We start from the raw sequence: 22,127 nt of genomic DNA, 5'->3' as shown, positions 1-22,127 counted from the left end.
TGTGTGTATATATATATATATGAGTCGAACTCCTGCCATAGTGGGACTTGTGTATTAGCCTTTGGTACAAAAAACTGAAATCATGGCACTAATACAGACCATGTTGTGAGATACAGAATTCCATGCCACGCATAACAACAAAGCAGCTTCACCAGCAGAATGACACGCCAAACACACACCCACAAGTGTTTAACCTGCTGCACGCACACACACACTGCTGGGAACTCCTCCCGCTCCCAGTGACTCTGGCTAATGAGTGACGCACAGCTGAATCCCAGCAGGTTCGGTCGCCTACTCTGAGTCAGTCGCCCAGAAACCAGACAACATGCGGCGACCGGCCACAAACCAAAACACACAAGCCTTTATCAGAGGGTAAGGACACTTCAGCAGTTACTGTGGCTCCGAACGCCACGGAGACCTGCCTGACAAAGCGCTAGCGTTTCACTCTTCTACTCACCATGCAGGACAGGGGGGAGTTCCCAAGCATATCAACTGACCTACATTACTAAACCATAAGCACACTCTGCTTTACACTCATTTAGCAGTTCTACAACATGCTTTTTACAAACAGTTCCCTACATTGCACTTATCAGTCAGAACTGAAAATCCTTTGTTTCTTTTGGAAAACCCTGTCGTGCAAATGGCACACCCATGTGCCAATTACCCAATTAGCCACACCCAGACCTCAGCGGTTAAAATGACCAAATTACCCAAACCCAGACCTCAAAGAAGAGCACAAGGATGATGAAGACGATGAGGAAGAGGGGGAGGAAGAGGAAAGGAACCACCACGGGTGAGACCCGGGCCACTGGGTTGGACCTTGTGGTCCTTGGTTTGAGTTTCTAGGGGGCTGGGCAGAGGGCGTGGCCTAACCTGGCTGCTACACTGTAGCAAGCATCACCTAGATGTTTCCACATGAGAACAGGTAAGCAGACATATCCTCTCTACCATACCACTGAACACAGATCTGAACTGTGTTAATCGCTGTACTACTGTGCTGTAGTGCCATCAGTAGTTACGGTAACTCTGAGTAAAATTTCATTTAATGACAACAGCTTGTCATTACTGACAATGTCAATATCCATTCGGTGAGTTTATCTGCACTGAATCGTCTCTGGAAAAGACATCACGTATGGTCTCAGCGCAGTTCTGACAGTGTGGTTGGACATGTGCAGGTTTGCGATGCTCTCCTCTCACTGGTACTGTACTCCAGTGTCCTGTACAACACAATACTGTCATGTTGGGTTTCAGAGTGTGATGGAGCTGGACACTGCTGCATTGGAAAGTTGATGAAGCAGCTTCAACCTTGCCAGGACTAGGCACAGAGGAAAGAACATAATGGGATACAGTACCATCGTTTGTGTTCCTGGGCAACGTGGTGGCCACATCACAACTTGTGCAACCATTAGCCAGCATGGCGGTGTTCACAAATACCAAAATACAAAGTGTTTGCTTCTTCCAAAAGTGTAAGACATTTTGCATGTTGTGTGTGTGGCTTTGGGTGCTGTGTGTTACATTTTGATAAAAGGAGACATAGCTTCAGAAATTGGGTCTTAGTGACTGCAAAAACGTGTAATATTGTCGTTATACTAATCCAAGTGCTAGGGGTTTGTTTCCCTGCTCAGACCCAATGCTGAGGTCCTCTATTCTACTGCCTCCCAGAGCAAGACAAACTACTGGAGAACCGGGGAAGGGGATTCAACCCTATACACTATACACTTATCTACAAGTTATGTCACGTGTTCTGCGTAGTTCCAGGAGGTTGATAACAGAGGACTGTTTAAGCCCAAATTTGTGTGTGTTGGAGGGGGGGTTCACAACCGGAGTGGGAGGTGAGTGGTTGGAGTGCTTCCCAGAAAAAAAGCGATTTTCTGCAATTTGACATACATATTCAAAGACTTTGGGGTTATTATGTAATATTTAGACGAGTCCAAACCCTCTTCACAGACATCGTCCTTAGCGTTCAGTTTCCAAATGGAGACACCAGCTTCAGCTTCAGCATCACTCTGAAGAGAGTGATGAGCTATGTCAGGAGTTATGGGCTCGCAGAAGGTCTAACAGAGGGGTTGGGGACCACTGGATCTTATTACCAAGGTCCCTTTGCAAACTTCAGAAAGTGTACTCTGGGATTTATAGTCCCCAAAATACTGGCATAAGGCTGCGAGCAAACTGCCCTTCTGCAAGGGAAGCACAGTTACCATGATCTCCAGGACATGTTTAGGTGCAGGAGCCGCAGGACTGACGTCAGGTTCTGGAACAGCGATGTTCGCCTTTCTGATTTCTCTCAGGAGGTACCCTGTATGTAGACACACACACAACCTCTTTACATAGATACCCTACATTATATTCATTTGTACAGCAAAGCAGATTCTCTCTCTCTCTCTCTCTCAAGAACACACCCCTGGGACAAACCCAATGCAAAATCTCCTCATACACACACACACACACACACACACACACACACACACACACACACACACACACACACACACACACACACGTAGCCTACATAGATACAGTCTCATACATGAACACATACAAAAACCAGACTAATGAAGATACACTAAAATTAGACTTGCTGTTATCACCATTGCCTTTACTATAAAAAAATGCTTATGTAAAAGATAGTTATTCCAACTGATAATTTACATATTCATTTACATATTCATCTTCAGATTACCTTAATTCTAAATGATGCGGGTTTGTAAAAATAACATTTACTCTCTAAAACAATCAACAAAAAACTTGTCAACCTTATGGCCCCAAAGATATATAACACTTTTTGTCACATTTATTTGTTGGCCATCATCTGTATTACCAGATCGCCTTTACCTTTATGGGTCCTTTCCAGATGTGAGCCGTCAAACGTGCAGTAAGAGACATTTTTAAACCCACTAAGCAATCAGACTACTGACTGGCACAATGAACATACTGTTTGGGAGGTTGCCAAACATGTTACGAAAAAAAAATCCCCCTTACCCAGAATTCTCTCCATCTCCTCACACCTCTTGATCTCGCTGACAAAGCGGCGTTGGAAGGGGCTGACGTTGGGGTTGAGCTGAAACGAGACATCTGCCGTCACATCTTCACGTCATCAGCTTTATGCGGAGCACGCCCAAAGCAGCCAGATTAGCACACGCACGGCAGTGAGTTTAGCACACGCACGGCAGCTCCCACTGCAGCTGCTGAGGCTAATGTAGGCTGACTCAGGTGTTTCAGTGCAGGGTGAACACTAAACCGGGCAATGGTGCACTTCTCCTGACTGGCAGGGAGGTCTAGTTATGGGAACACTGGTCTAGTTTTAGGCACACTAGTTAGGAATTGTAATATGGACATCTCTCTTTCTCCTGATTCACAATAAAAGGGGGACATCTAATGAGAGTTGTGAATTCTAATAAGCTCTGCCCGCTGTTTAAACTCTACTTCATTACTAGTACACTATTACTCTGCCATTAGTGTTCTCATCACTGATGAGAAATAGTCAGAAACACAAACAGTAACTACACAGTAACTACATAGGGGAGGGAATGTGTTAAAGCACTGCGGACAGGCTACAAACTACAGGCTTTTATTCGGCCCTCAATGGGACATTAAGGTTTCTGACACGACGCGACGCGGTTTACATGCACAGCTGTCTCATAGGTGGAACAATATCATATATTCAGCCATCCGCACTGGCGCACAGCTGCTGCAAATCTACCATCCGTGACCGGGAGTCACCAGCCTGGCCATCATCCGTCGGCCCGGACCGGTGTCCGTAGGCGGCCTTTCTGAGGAGGAAGGGAAACTCACATCTCGGAACTCGGCCAGACCCATCTCTCCGAGCTCACTGATGCAGTCGTACGCCGACCCGGACTGCAGGAACAGCTGCGCCAAGCACATCTCTTCGCTCCGAAAGCATGCACCCATCTTACCGAGCACCTCGATGCAGCCGAACCTATTTACACGAGCTGGGTTCGGTTCTTAATCACAGACTCACGACATCTGGGCAAGGCGGAGAATATTGCGATTACTCAGATCGTTCAGAAAGCATGCAAACCAAAATAACAACCGAAATAAGCCTATTTAAGTAAAGAAGAAGAAGAGCAGGTTTCTCTTTATGTGCAAAAAATGTCAAAGCAAGGTGACGAATAATTCGCCCGCGAGCAAGCGGACCGCGTCTTACCGAACGGACGCCACACTAACCCACGCTCGTGTGCACCTTTAACTACAGCCTCGCGATGATATGGCCAAACCGGCGGCAGTTAAAAAGACAGCAGACACACACTGTCCACCCTCACGAAGACACACGCGAGCTTTCAGCGTTAAATCGTTTAAAACGAGCGCAGCATAAAACCTCCCTCGCGCAGAGCTAGTCCCGTCTATGCCATACGGTGCGCCTTTAGGTTGCCAGATGCTTTATCTCTTTTAAATAAGTGAAAAGACCATATTTTAAGAGATTAAGACAGAAATGTCCCGAATGATCAAGAGGATTAGAATTGTTATACAAAAACACAATCTTAAGATTTAAAACAACGTCGGTCGTAAAGTCCGCTAAACTTTAGTTATTCTACCTTTAAGCCGTTTTAGAGGAATTTAGCACAACCTGGCAACCAGAGCATCCCTTAATGTATTCTGTGCTGTATTCTTCCGAGGCGACCATCTGCCTGTCCTTTGTCTAAACCCGTGTGATTTTTAACAGCTACATGACACGTCAAGTTTTCGCCGAAAAGCGGCCAACGAATGTTTACGTCTCAGATTTCCACGCGAGGCAAGTCCACCCGCGAGACCGCCACGTCCCAGCGGCACGTGCACGGGCGCGATGATGGTCGGCTATTTATACCCACGGCACGCGGGCTCAAATATTAGTTTGGGATCTGGGCCTTTAACGCTACTGAACTATATTATAAAGCTCCAACGTTAATATCACATTAAATAAAGTTTAAACACCTTTGTGGGTGTGTTGTGTCAGAGTAAGGACCACACCCAGAAAGCCCATGCACATTTAGACCCACCTGCAACCTGAAGGATTACAGCACTCCGTTCACATATTTACATTCTTTCACACTCCTATGTTTGTGGGTATATATGAATATATGGGTGGGTCTGTAGCATGTTTCCAGGGAAACAATACCTTTTGCACAGATGTGCAAGCAAAGTGCTTCATATATACATGGTGCACACGTGCGTGTGGTAAGTAAACAGGGTTTCCAGGGAAACAGTATGTTTTGGTCAGAGGTCCTTCATTGGCAGTAAAAAGTGCTTCTGAAGTTCTTGTAGGTGAAACATGGTAAAATATCTTTTTCTAACATAACTTTGGCTGCACAGATGATGGAGGACCTCAGTCTGAGACGTCCTGTTTCTCTGGAAACCTTGTGGGTGTGCATATATATATATATATATATATATATATATAAATATAAATACATACACTCAGTGAGTCACACACACACACACACACACACACACACACACACACACACACACACACACACAGCTCCAGAAAAAAATGAGACCACTACAAAATGATCCGTTTCTCTAGTTTTACAAATGGAACATTGCGGAACATTGTCAGAGCAGAAGGAAGCAAGTTTTCTTCCAGAAGTTTTTAAGTGGCTTGATTCATGCGTCCTTCACAAAGACAAATCTGCCCGATTCCAGCCTTGCTGAAACACCCCCAGATTACTAGTGATCCTGCACCAAATTTCACAGTGGGTGTGAGACACTCTGGCTTGTAGGCCTCTCCAGGTCTCTGTCTAACCATTACATGACTAGGTGTTGGACAAAGCTGAAAATTGCACTCATCAGAGAAGATGACCTTACTCCAGTCCTCTATGGTCTAATCCTTATGATCTTTCACAAACTTCAGTCTGGCTCTTCTTTGCTTCTCATCGATGAAAGTTTTTCTAGCTTTGCATGACTTCAGTGCTGCCTCCAGAAGTCTGTTTCAAACGTCCTCACTGTGGAAGTCACCCCAACTGCTGCATGCCGTTCTTTTTGTAGGTCACTTGAAGTTGTTAAGTGACATTCGAATGAGGTGGTGATCATCATGTTTGGTAGTTGTTTTCAACCTCTGCCAGTCTGTAGCTGTTGTCCCATGTGTTTGCTGCTTGACCTTGATCTTATGAACCGTAGTTTTTGAAATTTTCAAGATAGAAGCAACCTGATGCTTACCGTATCCCTCTGCCAGTAAAGCTACAATTGAACCTTTCTTTTCTACTCTTTTGGCACGGTCTGTCGCTGTATTTGACTACGTTTACGTTTTGGGTCCTAGCACTGCTTTTCTCATCCAGCTGGTTCTATAACAGGAGAATAGTGATGACAGCAGCAGAGGTTTTATACAGTTGCTCGTTAGAACAGGATTTTGTTAAGGTGATCACCCGTTCAGCATCTCATTAAGTAGAATGAGGTGTGTGTGAAGGAATTCAACAAACACTTGAATGGAATGGCTGCTGTACATGTGGAGATGCTGATTTAAGAAATAATTGGAGTGGTCTCTTATTTTTTCTGGAGCTGTATGTATATATATACACAAACACACACACACCAGAGGTCTGGGAGTTTGAGTAGTTTGGGGGTCCTTAGTGCTCCAATCACCATGGGAACCACTGCTGTCTTTGTCTTACTCACTCACACACACACACACACACACACACATATATAAAATATCGCTATTGCTATTGTACAACATTCTAACTCTGAATTTGAAATCAGGAAGAAACCAGTAAACATCTAAAATTGTTTTCTTTGCTTATTTAAAGTCGTCTTCTTTCACAGGTGGTGTCTACGGCCAATGAGATTAACCGTCCTCATTTCCAGAATGAGACTGTGAGACACATCCACATGTCATTAAGGAACCCATGACACCTGGCCATCACTGCAGCAAAATAAAATGCTTTTATGTATGAGGTGGAGAACACAAACACTTTATTTCTAGATTACTGTGTAGCAGTTCATTCTGTTAGTTCTTCACTGGCCAATGAGCACAACAGGCAGACAGCACTGCAGTCAGCGGAGGCTCTGTGCCAGTCTGTTGAGCTCCTGAGACAGGGCCGTGACCGTATCCAGGATCGTCTGCCGGTCTCTCTCAAGCAGCCGTCTGCCACACCGCTGGGAAAACTTATCCGGGTGCCAGAGAGCCTGCTGCCTTCTGAGAAGCTTCCGGAAGGCGGGAACGTCGGATCGGTCTGCGCCATGCAACATCACCGCCAGCATCTCGTCCAGAGAGCCGCGTGGGGCCGGCCAGGGGATGTCATCGTATCCCAGCATGCAGGTGGGGTCCGCCCCCGAGGAGGAGGCAGAGCTGTGGAAGGTTGCGGCACAGCGCTCTTCGTATCGTGTCTTCCGGCCCTGTTGCGTCTCGCTGTGTTTGCGGGCTGCACGCTCCAGGTATTCCCGGTGCTCCTTCTCCTGCCTGGCGTGGAACTCCCTGCGGCGCCGCGCTTCTTTCTCCTCCTCCTCGGCTCGTTCATGTTTTGCTTTCCTGGGGCGTGAATAAGCTCCGCCCCTCTGTGCTCTGGCCTGCTGCTTCGCCACATACTCCCGCCTGATCCGCTCCGCCCAGTTTCCAAAGTCTTCTTCCTCATCATCATCCCGAAGAAAATCATCTGGAAGAGACGAGAGGTTACGGAAGTGTTCGGCACTTTGACTTCTCAGGCATGCTAGGGTCAGTAAGATGTGGGTCACTGTGTAATAATGCCCAAGCCACCCCACACCCCACACCAAGCAGACAGCTGCATTCACATATCATCACGAGAATGAGCAACCTTACCATCATACTGTCCAAACATCTCGGAAAACTCATCCTGGCACTCAGCACGCAGTTTCTCCCTCCATTCGTGCTCAGGATCTGCTCGCTGGGGAGAGCCTTCACTGGGAGTCGCCCCCTACACAGAACGATAGTGTTACCTGACAGGGAGACACTCCTGTCACATAGCAAGTGGACATTCAGAGACACGTGTCCAGCCGCCAATGTGCCTCAGAGCAAAACACTGTCCTTGAAAATGGAAAACACTGGTAACTTGCATGAAAAGGTCTGCTAGATTAGAAAATGCACCGAAAAAACACTGAACTGCTATACGTGATAGAAAAAAAAGTGGAATTTGATTTATTCCTTCATTAACAATGAACAAACATATAAAAAGTATACAAAATAAACATGACTGAATTAACAGTACCATCATTATATCTTAATAACAGGCTATTTATAACCAGTGGCGGTCTAACATTACCAGCAATGTAAAAAAAAAAACCCACCAAAACACACACGTTACAAGAAAACTTTATCTAAACTAGAATACAGAATACTTTAGAGTAGCACGTGCTGATCACGTGAACAAAGAACGTCTCTGGACCACAGCTGATTTCCTGCAGCGTCATACCTGCACGAGCCTTATTCCCTGCAGCAGCGCGCGAGGGGTGACTCCGGCGTGGTTCGGCGTCTCGAGCGCGTCTGGCCAGTACTCGCGCAGAGGAAGCAGAACGTCATTGTAATCTGAGGCCGCGTGGAACAGATTAAAAAAGGACACATTACACAGACTGGATGTGTTTGCTTTCCGCGTGTTACACGCGGATTTGGATCGTCGTTGTAATCGCACAGAGTGGAGGCCGCGCTACGGACTCGTGGCGAGCCGCAGGCCGCTAGGTCACCTCGTGTTCCGTGCTTGCGCAGCCTCCTCGCGGCGAGGTGCAGCGCGGTGTCCCCGCGGCGGTCCGGGCGGAGCGGGTCTGCCCCGTGCTCCAGTAGCACTCTGAGCACGGCGGCGTCGCCCTGACTGCACGCTACGTGCAGAAGGCTCCTGTGCCTCCTGCCCTGCGAGAAGTTGAGCTGCAGACGCCTGTGCTTGCGCAGATAGGCCCCGAGCTTCTGCACGCGCCCCTGCCGCACGTAGCGCAGAACCCTGCTCTGCTGTCGCGACACCATCACTCGCTCGCTACCGTCCGCGGCTGGGTGCACAGCCTGGTAACGACTTTAGCAAGATAACCTCTTTGGTCTACAGAATCGCATATCTTACCTACTCGGTTACTGGTTCATACTGAACTTTGGATTGTTAGCTCGCTCTGACTATCAGACTATTGCATAAACTCGATTAGCTGGCTCAGTATTTAACACGTCGATAATAACACAACACGGACATTTACGAGCGTTACACACCGCAACTTCGGTACGCACACAAACACATCCCCCTTACACCTCTAGCACATATTCTAGTTCCGAGTGACTAGTAGGCTATCCGATGTAGTTCTCGTCTTCATCAGTAGGGGTCAGGGGCTACCAGTCTTACCAGTACTTTGACGACACACTTAAAGTGATGTGTAAGGCAACATGTAAATTCACATATGCCCTGTTATAAAAGACATGATAAAAAGAAAAAAATGTGAAGGTTGAGAACTGTGATTTCTAGATTAACCAGATATCTTCACAAGTCACATGGAAAAAGATAGATAGATTTCAGAACTGCTATTAAACAAATGCTGAAATGAAAGATTACTTTTATTGGAGATCACATTGAACTGACTCGTTAACTACTTACAAACATCCAGTCACGTATTTAAACCAGGTAGCAGTGCTACAGCCATTCAGGCCCAGTGAGGATGTATGCTGGGCTTTTATGTTAGGTCTTAGAAGAAGTGGTGTGTGAGGTCTCAGAGGGCCATCTGCTCAGTGCTAGAGGCAGTGTGTGTGAGAGAGTGTTTGTGTCAGCACGCATGTGTGTGGGACGCAGGTGTGTTTGGAGGGTGTTGTTATTGCAGGTGACAGAAGTAGCTGCAGGGAGATCATCCAAAAGTAGCAAAGTGCCAAAAGGGAACTGACCAGAACAGAGTCCCACAGGACTCAGTGAGTCACAGGGCTGTACAGAGTCCTGCAGGACACAGTGAGTCATGGAGCTGCACAGTGACCTGCAGGACTTAATGAGTCACAGGGCTGTACAGAGTCCTGCAGTGAAACTGATGTGTTAAGTTTGAATCTGTGAATGTTTAAAGGGGCTTCCTGCTGAAAACAGGTGCTTGTTAACGATTGAGATGTTAGTCATTGCGTGCGCATCCTGGTCTAGAAACAGTTTTGTGATTTCCCATTAATCTGTGTAGATGATTCAGATAAGGCGATTCTGGAGACAGAAATGTTTCACTGTGGACTTTTTCCACATTTTGATTACCGGTCTCATTGTTCTTTAACAGTGCTGATCTTCAATATATATATATATATATATATATATATATATATATATATATATATATATATATATATATTTCCTTTGACAAATTAATAATATCAGTTACAAAGAGTTCCATCTAGAAGGCTTTGTTTCTTTAAAAAGGGAGTTCATCTCAAATCATTTAGATAATCTTGCAAAGATCTCTGTTTTTCCTTGAGTGTGTGTGTGTGTGTGTGAATATGCACAGCTGAGCCTACTAGGCACTGACAGGGCAGTCATTTACGGTGGGAGAGGGAGTGGGAGGGGGAGATCTGGAGGAGATGTTGAAGGGACTCTTTGTGCTGCATGGAGGATGAGTCGTCCTGCTCAGTTCCGGTGGCTTCCACGGCTCCTGAAACTCTCCACCCACGCAGCGTGTAGAGGTGTGGACGTGCTAATCCTGTGTAATCCTCCCCTTCAGACAGCGCAACCTGAGGGAGAAAAGGAGCCGCTGAGCATGCTCAGTCTATACCTATCAGCACAGATGCTCCTCACCAATCACCTATCAGCACAGACACTCCTCACCAATCACCTATCAGCACAGACACTCCTCACCAATCACATATCAGCACAGACACTCCTCACCAATCACCTATCAGCACAGACACTCCTCACCAATCACATATCAGCACAGACACTTCTCACCAATCACATATCAGCACAGGCACTCCTCACCAATCACCTATCAGTACAGATGCTCCTCACCAATCACTTATCAGTACAGACGCGCCTTAGCAATCACATATCAGCACAGGCACTCCTCACCAATCACCTATCAGTACAGACACTCCTCACCAATCACCTATCAGCACAGATGCTCCTCACTAATCACATATCAACACAGATGCTCCTCACCAATCACCTATCAGTACAGACGCTCCTCACCAATCACATATCAACACAGGCACTCCTCACCAATCAACTATCAGCACAGATGTTCCTCACCAATCACATATCAGCACAGGCACTCCTCACCAATCACCTATCAGTACAGACACTCCTCACCAATCACCTATCAGCACAGATGCTCCTCACTAATCACATATCAACACAGATGCTCCTCACCAATCACCTATCGGCACAGATGCTCCTCACTAATCACATATCAACACAGATGCTCCTCACTAATCACATATCAGCACGGGCACTCCTCACCAATCACCTATCAGTACAGACGCTCCTCACCAATCACATATCAGCACAGGCACTCCTCACCAATCACCTATTAGTACAGATGCTCCTCAGCAATCACATATCAGCATAGGCACTCCTCACCAATCACCTATCAGTACAGACGCTCCTCACCGATCACATATCAGCACAGGCACTCCTCACCAATCACCTATCAGTACAGATGCTCCTCAGCAATCACATATCAGCACAGGCACTCCTCACCAATCACCTATCAGTACAGACGCTCCTCACCAATCACATATCAGCACAGGCACTCCTCACCAATCACCTATCAGTACAGATGCTCCTCAGCAATCACATATCAGCACAGGCACTCCTCACCAATCACCTATCAGTACAGACGCTCCTCACCAATCACATATCAGCACAGGCACTCCTCACCAATCACCTATCAGCACAGGCACTCCTTTGTCGCTTCTCCGAGTTTCTGAGTCAGTAGCCTTCGAAACTGACCCTGGTCATTTTTAGGTGCTGAAGGTGTGTGATGTCCTTAATCAACATTGACACACATCCCTAACAGCCCTGGGAGGAGGGGTTGGGGAGTGTGTGTGTGTGTGTTTTGGGGGGGGTGGGGTCAGTGAGTGATGAAGCAGGATTTTCCTGTCCAGGAAAACCCTCCCCCCAGCCCTCAGCTCCCATCCACGCTCGTCAGGGAAGAATAGAAAGAGGGAATGTGAGGTGTGGAGAAAGGAAGCCAAAGGTCCACCAAGATTTTTTCAGGCATCACTGCACCCCCCACCACCAAACACACACACACATACACACACACACACACACACACACACACACACACCTCTGTGTGATATATCATGTCTCTGACTGTCCTCTGACTGTGTGATATATCATGTCTCTGACTGTCCTCTGACTGTGTGATATATCATGTCTCTGACTGTCCTCTGACTGTGTGATATATCATGTCTCTGACTGCTGAACTGTACAAATTGCACGAGAGAAGACCTCAAATCAGAATAAATATGGAAGGGTTGTAGAAGTGAGTTACAGAAGTACAAAAGTGTGGCACAGATAAACTATAAAGCTTAATATTATGAGAGTTAGGGGTTCTATATACACGTGTAGATTATGTACATGACGTATGGAGCCATGGAAGGTGCCTACAGACATCAGTACTGCACTAAGAAGGTATTACACTAAGAAACATATGTGGTGGAAAAACACATTATGTGATAAAACATATGATAACACAAATGAGAAATGTTTACATACATAAATGACTGTGTACATGAGATGAACAAGACATGTAAGAGTGGTGTGTGTATGATAGTATGAACAGGACACGTAACAGTGGTGTGTGTGATAGTATGAACAGGACACGTAACAGTGGTGTGTGTGTATTATAGTATGAACAGGACATGTAAGAGTGGTGTGTGTGTATGATAGTATGAACAGGACATGTAAGAGTGGTGTGTGTGTATGATAGTATGAACAGGACATGTAAGAGTGGTGTGTGTGTATGATAGTATGAACAGGACATGTAAGAGTGTGTTGTGTATGATAGTATGAACAGGACATGTAAGAGTGTGGTGTGTGTGATAGTATGAACAGGACACGTAACAGTGGTGTGTGTATGATAGTATGAACAGGACACGTAATAGTGGTGTGTGTGTGATAGTATGAACAAGACATGTAAGAGTGGTGTGTGTATGATAGTATGAACAAGACACGTAAGAGTGGTGTGTGTATAATAGTATGAACAGGACACGTAAGAGTGGTGTGTGTGTATGATAGTATGAACAAGACATGTAAAAGTGGTGTGTGTGTATGATAGTATGAACAGGACATGTAAGAGTGTGGTGTGTGTATGATAGTCTGAACAGGACATGTAAGAGTGTGGTGTGTGTGTGATAGTATGAACAGGACACGTAAGAGTGGTGTGTGTATTATAGTATGAACAGGACATGTAAGAGTGGTGTGTGTGATAGTATGAACAGGACATGTAAAAGTGGTGTGTGTATGATAATATGAACAGGACACGTAAGAGTGGTGTGTGTATTATAGTATGAACAGGACATGTAAGAGTGGTGTGTGTGATAGTATGAACAGGACATGTAAAAGTGGTGTGTGTATGATAGTATGAACAGGACATGTAAGAGTGTGGTGTGTGATAGTATGAACAGGACATGTAAGAGTGGTGTGTGTGATAGTATGAACAGGACATGTAAGAGTGTGTTGTGTATGATAGTATGAACAGGACACATAAGAGTGGTGTGTGTGTATGATAGTATGAACAGGACATGTAAGAGTGGTGTGTGTGTGTGATAGTATGAACAGGACACGTAAGAGTGGTGTGTGTGATAGTATGAACAGGACATGTAAAAGTGGTGTGTGTATGATAGTATGAACAGGACATGTAAGAGTGGTGTGTGTGATAGTATGAACAGGACATGTAAGAGTGTGTTGTGTATGATAGTATGAACAGGACACATAAGAATGGTGTGTGTGTATGATAGTATGAACAGGACATGTAAGAGTGTGTTGTGTATGATAGTATGAACAGGACACGTAAGAGTGGTGTGTGTATTATAGTATGAACAGGACATGTAAGAGTGGTGTGTGTGTGATAGTATGAACAGGACATGTAAGAGTGGTGTGTGTATTATAGTATGAACAGGACATGTAAGAGTGGTGTGTGTGTATGATAGTATGAACAGGACACATAAGAGTGGTGTGTATGATAGTCTGACCAGGATATGTCCTAGATCTGATATGTACCTGACGAGATAAACTGTGTATTTAACCAGGGCAACACTGAACTCTGTCTTCCAAAACAGCAATGGAGATAGAAAAGAAGATCACCTTAATCAATCTCCACCACCATGTCGATGTTGTTGGGTGAAGTACTCCTTCAGTTTGGGGAATATGGAAATACACAGAACTGTAAATTATGTAAGAATGTCGGACTTGCACGGCTGGGCTAGTGCTGGTTTGAGTAGAGCTGGGTATTGGGTCGAGTGGAGCTGGGTGCTGGGTTGAGTGGGGATGGTTGTTCAGTTGAGTGGGGTCAGAGCTTCGTTGAGTGTTGGGTGATGGGTTGTGTGAGGATGAGTGCTGGGTTGAGTGGGGCTGGACGGGTTGAGAGGGTACGGAGGCTGGGTTGAGTGGGGCTAGACGGGTTGAGAGGGTACGGAGGCTGGGTTGAGTGGGGCTGGATGGGTTGAGAGGGTACGGAGGCTGGGTTGAGTGGGGCTGGATGGGTTGAGAGGGTACGGAGGCTGGGTTGAGTGGGGCTGGATGGGTTGAGAGGGTACGGAGGCTGGGTTGAGTGGGGCTGGATGGGTTGAGAGGGTACGGAGGCTGGGTTGATTGGGGCTGGATGGGTTGAGAGGGTACGGAGGCTGGGTTGAGTGGGGCTGGATGGGTTGAGAGGGTACGGAGGCTGGGTTGAGTGGGGCTGGATGGGTTGAGAGGGTACGGAGGCTGGGTTGATTGGGGCTGGATGGGTTGAGAGGGTACGGAGGCTGGGTTGATTGGGGCTGGATGGGTTGAGAGGGTACGGAGGCTGGGTTGAGTGGGGCTGGACGGGTTGAGAGGGTACGGAGGCTGGGTTGAGTGGGGCTGGACGGGTTGAGAGGGTACGGAGGCTGGGTTGAGTGGGGCTGGATGGGTTGAGAGGGTACGGAGGCTGGGTTGAGTGGGGCTGGACGGGTTGAGAGGGTACGGAGGCTGGGTTGAGTGGGGCTGGACGGGTTGAGAGGGTACGGAGGCTGGGTTGAGTGGGGCTGAGCACACTGACTTTAGCGCAGGCTGCCTGGGGTCTCCTCGTGTTTCTCTCTTCCGCCTGTGGATGTTTTTTCCTTTGGAGGACCCAAGTAAATCAGCACAGCACGCCAGAGGTTTGCACCGTGAAATTCCCATAATCTATGAGGTCGAATTTCCATTGCAAATCCTTTTATGACGTCTTTGAAAATAGTCACAGAATGGTGGATATTTGGTGCAGAATGTAACCGGATACTTATGAAAGGTAAAAAGGGCCTTGCTCGGAATGGGGCCCACTCGCTTGTCTTCAGACCTCTTCAATGTTTTAGTCCATTAAAGTCTTCAGCTGCTGCCACATGTGCACATTACAGCACAGCCCAACTACAATGGCAGGAGGAGCATGTGCGATTGCGCTGTTTGGAAGCTACAGCTACATTCTTGGTTCTCAGCATGCGTTGGAGTTAGTTCTCTAAGATGAGGAGTATGTGACGTGAGCACCAGAGTCCTGCAAACCTCTCCGCCCTGGGTGCTTTGGACCTGGAGTTGTTAACTGAGCGGTCAAACGCACCTCCGACCGAGTGTCCGACCCGAGCCTCCGACCCGAACCTCCTGGAAACAACGACTTACTAAGCAGCTTGCAGCACCGACAGATAAACAAATAAACAAAATAAAATAAACATAAAGATGGCTACCAGGCCACACACATTCTTGTGGGGGAGTGGTCATGGACACACTTGTCCAAACACATACACACATGTGCCTGGTCTCACTGGGTCCTCTTATATAACAGGAACCCTCCCTCCATTCTCTCAGTCTTCCGCTCCTATCTGAAAGTCCCCGTGGTCCTAACCTCGAGCAGACAGAAGCCTCCCCAATCTGTCTGTCTCCACAGCCATACAACACTAATCTCCACCGTACATAGCTTTCTTTGTGTTTCTGTAGAACGGGGTAGATGATGTACTTTGGTGTGTCAATAATCATTTTTGCTTTTTCTATACTCTGCAATGACATTTTTATGCAACATAATCAGGATATGCACCATCATATCTATGGCTCACCAATGGCATGCTTTCTAACAGCTTTATAAACCCTCAGCCTACGGTTACATTCAGCAAATCGGCTTTAGTGAAGTGAAGGGATTTTATGGGAGTGTTTGTCTGTAGGTGTTTCATTAGAATGACTAAAATAATACCTCCAGCCTGTCCCTCCATAGCCCACCCACACCATCAGCCAGTTCAGCCTCTGGTGGGAGAGATTTTTAGATGCAAAACCAATCTGGCAGTATGTATAATGACTGACATTTTATGTTCTGATATACCAACTACCTTACACCTCTCCTCAATTTAATAACAGAAGTAAAATTTGAGAGTGGTTATATTTTTGAATGCGTGCACACACGCGCACAAACACACACACACACACACACACACACACACACACACACACACACAGAGCAGTTCTTTCCAGTGCTGTTTCTTGGGACTGTACACGGCTGTAGTTGCAGGGAAGCGTGGTCATAACGCTCATTTCCTCAAAGACGTTTGCTTTCATTCGGGACTGACGGAGGACAATAGCTGAGCCCCCCGCTGCCTGAAACCCGGAAAAGAGTGACGCCATCAGCCGGCGCGGAAGACATTCCGATGCAGCCTACCACTCCGACTCCCCTTGCTCTGACAGCAAAAACCAGCCATCATGCTTTTTTAACTGAAGAAACATTTTATTTGCAGTGTCATACAGTGAGTTCTCACAGGACAGCGGCTGATAAATTCATGACTGTTAAGTACACGTCTACCGGAGCACAAAGACACGTACCAGTCAAACATCTGTAACACAAACACACATACCAGTCTCTCATCTGTAAAAGCTGCCACCTATTAACAGGCCAACACACATTTGTCAGTTGCCATCTGTCAGTGTGATGACCCCCTCCAAGCCGGCTCCTCTGACTCCCAGCTCCTGACCCCATGTAGAGAAACTCTTTAATCGAGCTGTAACACTTGTTCTTGATGAACACCCTGCCTAATTTGATCCATAGCCGCAGAGAAGATAAGAGCCACAGCTCTTATCTACATATAACGAAGTGCTTAAGAAATAAAGCAATAAAATATGCAGCGTGTTCATATGCACTCATTTAAAAGTCGAGAGCAAATGTGTCCTCGGTTCCTCTTCGACCTAGTCAGACCACCCACCAGGGAGCCACTCATCTCCAGCTAACCACCCAGGCACAGAGTCCCTAACGCCCCAGAGCACAGCCGGAGCTTGCTCGGCAGTCTGTCTGGAGTGAAGCTGTGTGAGAACACGGGGAGAGGAGGCCAGCCTCTGAAGAGCAGATTCCAGGCCTCGGGGCCCCAGGTGTGGGGATCTCCCTGGGGAGTGTGTCGGAACCGATGCGGTTTCAGTCTATTGTGTTGAATTCACTCTCCACTCTTGGAGTCCCCAGTAGCAGTCAGTAAAAACAACACACACACACACACACACACACTCACACTCAAACAGGAGTAGCCGGATCCTCCAGATCTTTTGGGTGACACACACAAAGAGACAAGTCTGTGAGTGTCTCTCCAAGATTAGTAGCAAATTGGGCTTTTAGTCTGTGAAGGTCTGAACGCGATTTGGGCAGCACGGCTTCCTGTATCCTCCCCCTCCCCACCGGCATGACCCTCTGCCCGTCCCACCTCACACCTTGGTGGCGAGTGACTGCACCTCGGTCTTCTGAGAGGACAGAGAGCTGGCGGGGCTGGCGTGCAGGGCCTTCTTCAGGCTGAGCAGACACAAGCACTGTGAGCGGAAGCGCAGGTCGAAAAAGGCGTACAGGAAGGGGTTCAGGCAGCTGTTGACGTAGGCCAGGCAGGTGGCGTAGGGGTGCGCCAGCAGCAAGACGCTGAGCAGGGCGCACGAGTCCGGCGCCAGGCCCAGGTAGGACAGCGCGTCCATGCTCTTCACCACGTGGAAGGGCGTCCAGCAGGCGGCGAACACCACCACCAGCGTGGTGATGATCTTCAGCAGGCGCCGCTTCTTCTGGTCCTCCTTGCGTAGGTGGCCGAAGTGGCGCGTGACGGTGCAGCCGATGAAGCCGTAGCACACCATCATGGCCAGCAGGGGGAGGAGGAACCCCAGCGCCGTGGACGACATGCTCAGGCCGGCGATCCACAGGCTCTCCTCGCCGGGTCTCTGGACCACCAGGCTGAAGTCCATGGCGCAGGAGGTGCGGTTGGTCTCCTTGTCGTCCACTGTGGTGCGGAACAGCAGGGTGGGCGCTGCCAGAGCGCCGGACGTGATCCAGATGGCGGCCAGAGAGGCCTGCATGTGCCCCCGTGTGCGCAGCTGCGAGCTCGACAGGGAGTGTACGATGGCCAGGTAGCGATCCAGGCTCAGGCAGGTGAGGCAGAACACGCTGGCATACATGTTGAGCAGCACCACGTAGCTGCTGATCTTGCACAGGGCCACTCCGAACGGCCAGTGGTAGCCCAGCGCCGTGTACACTGCCCACAGCGGCAGCGTCACCACAAAGGTCAGGTCGGCCAGCGCCAGGTTACCGATGTACACGTCGGCTGCTCGCCGCTTGGACTGGGCCTTCCACACGGTGAAGATGACGATGCCGTTGCCTGAGAGGCCGAGGATGAAGATGAGCATGTAGAGGATGGGGATGAGGGAGTATGAGGGCTCCCATTCGTTGAAGTCGCACGTGTTGTTGCTCTGGAGATCGTAGTCGTCCTGGTAGTCGTACTCGCTCGTGTTATCCATGGTGCTTGCTGTGACCTGACAGTTCAAATTGTTCCAAAGTGTTAAAATTGTCTCTGTCCAGAAAACCAAAACAAAGTCTTAAAATCGTCTCAAGAGCTGGGTAAACAACAAAAAAGCAGCAGAGTTCTTTCTCTGGGACAGATGCTGTCCCTGGCTGAGCTCTGGTCTAAATGCTCCGAGAAGCGGCGCCTCCGTCCTTTTAAAGCCCAGCAGCCTGGAGCCCCTCCCCCTCCCCCGCGGCTCGCGCCCGGACATCTTCGCGTGCTCTGCTCTCCGCTAGTTTGCAGAGATTTGCATCTTAAGTAAATTAGTAAAATCAGTAAATTAGAGGGGAAACGCGTCTTTACGATTTTACGCGTTAAAGTGCGATTGAAAACATTTTGACGATAAGTTAGCGGGATCACCATTGCGTTACACGAAAGAATAAAATAAAACAGAACTAAACGTTTACTAACAAACTTCACTTAAACATTTATTTAAAGCAATATAAACATATAGGGCCTGATATCCTAAATTACATATTGTTTGCTATTAAATTAAACAAAATAGATCCATGTAGTCTTTGATGATTGCCAAAGCAAATCGATAGGAAACTAAATTTCTAGGCTATGGCCAAATTAAAGTGTCACGGGAAACATGAGACCATGTTTTTTTTGCGTTTCTTGTGGAAACAAGTCTGGACTAGTGGCTTTGCCCCAATGAAGATAAAGCCCAGTCGTTGGGAGGAAACGCGTGAACTGTCGTCGATTCGCGCACGATTTCCATGCCAATGCCTGTGGCTACAGCATCATAGCCTCCACAATGCCAGTTTCATACTTGCCCGTGCAAGTCTGCAAAACGTCTCGCAACGATTATCAAGTAATGGAGTGAGAATCGGAAGAAGTTTGTTTTAATAAGATAAACGCCTTTAGAAAGAAATCGTGTCTCGGATTCAAAGAACTGGACTACTTTCAATAAACCAGAAAATTAAACAAAATACTGACATTTTCAGTTTTTTAAAACTAAGTACGTAATAAACACTAATAATAACTATGTGCCTAGTTTAAAAATGTGCCTAGTTTAAAAAATAAAAGCAATTTAGCTTTGTCTACATGAAGTCATTCAATACACACACAGGCTGTAACCCCTAAATTGGAGGAGTGGCTCCAACAGATCCCAGGAAAGACAACTTTATTCTCAGTCCAGAAGAGCAAAAATACTGCACTCCCAGACCTCTGGTAGATCACACAGACACACACAGACACACACACTCTCAAACTCCCAGAACTATCTATCTATCTATCTATCTATCTATCTATCTATCTATCTATCTATCTATCTATCTATCTATCTATCTATCTATCTATCTATCTATCTATCTATCTATCTATCTATCTATCTATCTATCTATCGTTAAACCCTCACAAGGAAAAAGTTCAATCTTAGAAGAGAAGCTTCTGAATTTCCAGTAATATTTTTGAAGTGCTGAGGTACTTGAGCTGTGCTTAGCAATTCTCATTACAGTAAAACAATTTGTGTGTGGTATTGGCTTCTCGCTCTCTCTCTCTCTCTTTCTCACCCTCTCTCTGTGAGTGTGAATCTCCTGTGTCCTCTGGTCCTCTCTGGTCCACACCCAGAGATCTGTTTGTGTTGGCCGATGGTGTGTAATGTGGAACAAAAATTCAAGTCAAACAACCTGTATCACACATTCACAAAGTAAAATGAACCATTCTGGTGCTTTGTAAAATTTACAAAACTGACAGTAGCAATGTCAGAATTTCAGAAGCAGGCTGTGTGTGTGTGTGTGTGTGTGTGTGTGTGTGTGTGTTTAAGCAGGCAGGAGGCTTCACTCTGCACCCCGCTCCATCTATCAGCGGGGCACTATCAGTGGCGCCGAGGCCCTGACCCACAAAGACACAACTATCCCCCGTTTCACACACACACACACACACACACACACACACACACACACACACACACACACACACACACACACACACACACACATACAAACACATGCATGCACAAAACTATCCGCAACAGCCAGCCGTGCTTCACACACAAATACACATATGCACACACATCAAACACTCACACCCGCACCCACAAAACTAATCCCCAACAGCCAGCTGTGTCTCTCTCTCTCTCTCTCTCTCTCTCTCTCTCTCTCTCTCTCTCTCTCTCTCTCTCACACACACACACACACACACAAGGCACACAGACTCTTGCACACTTTCTAAAGCCACACACAAGTTCAACGACACACACCAAGCTGAGTAAAGGGTAGCACCGTTGGTGCAGACTTTGTGCAGTAGAGCACCATTACTGCTACTGGACTTGCTGTTCTACTGCTCTTACAGACTAACGGGTGTTGGGGCGACCCTAATTACTCCACTCCTTTCTACAGGATTATGCAGGATGACAGAGGAGTGTGTGCTGGGAGGACTCTAGAATGTTTTTTTTAATGATTTACGGAGTTGCAGAAGGAAAAGGATGTAGGAGTCTCCCACTATCCTCCCAACCACGCGAAATCCCCACCACCTGGGGACTCGTATTGTTCACCATTCTTCTAATAGTACAGATGTTTCGCTTTGCAAATTATGATATACGTAACTGTACATTTTAGCTCATCTTCTGGCAGCAAGCGGACCTGCATATCACCGTCAAGTTTCTGGTCTTTCTGCTAATATTTTTATTTCCGTGGCATGGACTTTTAGAAGTATAAAACTTAATTACTACATTTGGAACATAGTAATAGCAATTCAGGTTTTTTTCCACAAGTTTATGAAGCAAACCGAAAGTGATATCTTTATTAATCCTGCACATCTGCTCTCAGCACTACGGCAGGACACTTCGACACAACAGGACGCACGGTCAGGACAGTGTCCTGAACTTATTTATGTGGTTTCGACGCCTCCGCCACCTTTTTAAATGAAATTAAATAAAAAAGAAGTCGTATTAATTAAGTTGTTTTAATTTAATGGATGTTCTTCATGGGTCACCTTGCAGAAACACACCTGGCTCCTGTCCTTGGTGGTAACTCCGTCCATCCGGCATGTACGTGCGCTACGTGACGCCTTCTGGAAAAGAAGCTAAAAGGTGCCTGAAAAGCAGGCCAGTGAAGCTTTTCCCTGTGATATGGGCATTCGTGTTGTTATACTGGTGTAATATTGTTTAAAAGGCATATTGTGTTTTTGGGGTTACACCACAGCGTCTCTGAGAAGGTGTGGTGGAGAACTGCCAGCGTACTGCACCGGTATGCTAGATCTGGCCTACACCTGAAGAACTCAAAGCACAGTTATGTCTGAACTTTCAGACCCA

General features: G+C 47.0%; 3 protein-coding genes across 5 annotated transcripts in view; all 3 read right to left on the bottom strand.

The window, feature by feature from the left end:
• Positions 1-4,354, bottom strand: part of atp6v0a2a (ATPase H+ transporting V0 subunit a2a) — a 16,608-nt gene extending 12,254 nt beyond the window's left edge. For 2 of the 3 annotated variants that reach the window (XM_027019094.2, XM_035535870.1), the window contains exons 1-3: positions 3,793-4,354; positions 2,980-3,058; positions 2,199-2,296 (exon numbers count right to left, since the gene is read on the bottom strand). In XM_027019094.2, coding sequence (XP_026874895.2) covers positions 2,199-2,296; positions 2,980-3,058; positions 3,793-3,909 — 294 coding nt within the window. In that variant the 5' untranslated portion in view covers positions 3,910-4,354. The remainder of the gene's footprint in view (positions 1-2,198; positions 2,297-2,979; positions 3,059-3,792) is intronic. The other variant, XM_035535869.1, reaches the window with a different exon arrangement.
• Positions 4,355-6,857: 2,503 nt separating this feature from the next.
• Positions 6,858-9,170, bottom strand: nfkbil1 (nuclear factor of kappa light polypeptide gene enhancer in B-cells inhibitor-like 1). The gene is made up of 4 exons (XM_027019076.2): positions 8,629-9,170; positions 8,361-8,473; positions 7,751-7,865; positions 6,858-7,586 (listed from the first exon to the last, which is right to left on the bottom strand). The coding sequence occupies exons 1-4, from the start codon at positions 8,900-8,902 to the stop codon at positions 6,988-6,990; spliced, it is 1,101 nt and encodes a 366-aa protein (XP_026874877.2). The 5' UTR covers positions 8,903-9,170; the 3' UTR covers positions 6,858-6,987.
• Positions 9,171-16,785: 7,615 nt separating this feature from the next.
• Positions 16,786-18,992, bottom strand: aplnrb (apelin receptor b). The gene has a single exon (XM_027019068.2). The coding sequence runs from the start codon at positions 18,825-18,827 to the stop codon at positions 17,760-17,762; it is 1,068 nt and encodes a 355-aa protein (XP_026874869.1). The 5' UTR covers positions 18,828-18,992; the 3' UTR covers positions 16,786-17,759.
• Between the last annotated feature and the right edge of the window lie 3,135 nt (positions 18,993-22,127).

The sequence above is a fragment of the Electrophorus electricus genome, chromosome 17, assembly GCF_013358815.1.
Source record: "Electrophorus electricus isolate fEleEle1 chromosome 17, fEleEle1.pri, whole genome shotgun sequence".
Lineage (NCBI taxonomy): Eukaryota > Metazoa > Chordata > Actinopteri > Gymnotiformes > Gymnotidae > Electrophorus > Electrophorus electricus.
Note: the sequence above shows the minus strand (reverse complement) of the source record. Positions and strands in the feature narration are given on the sequence as shown.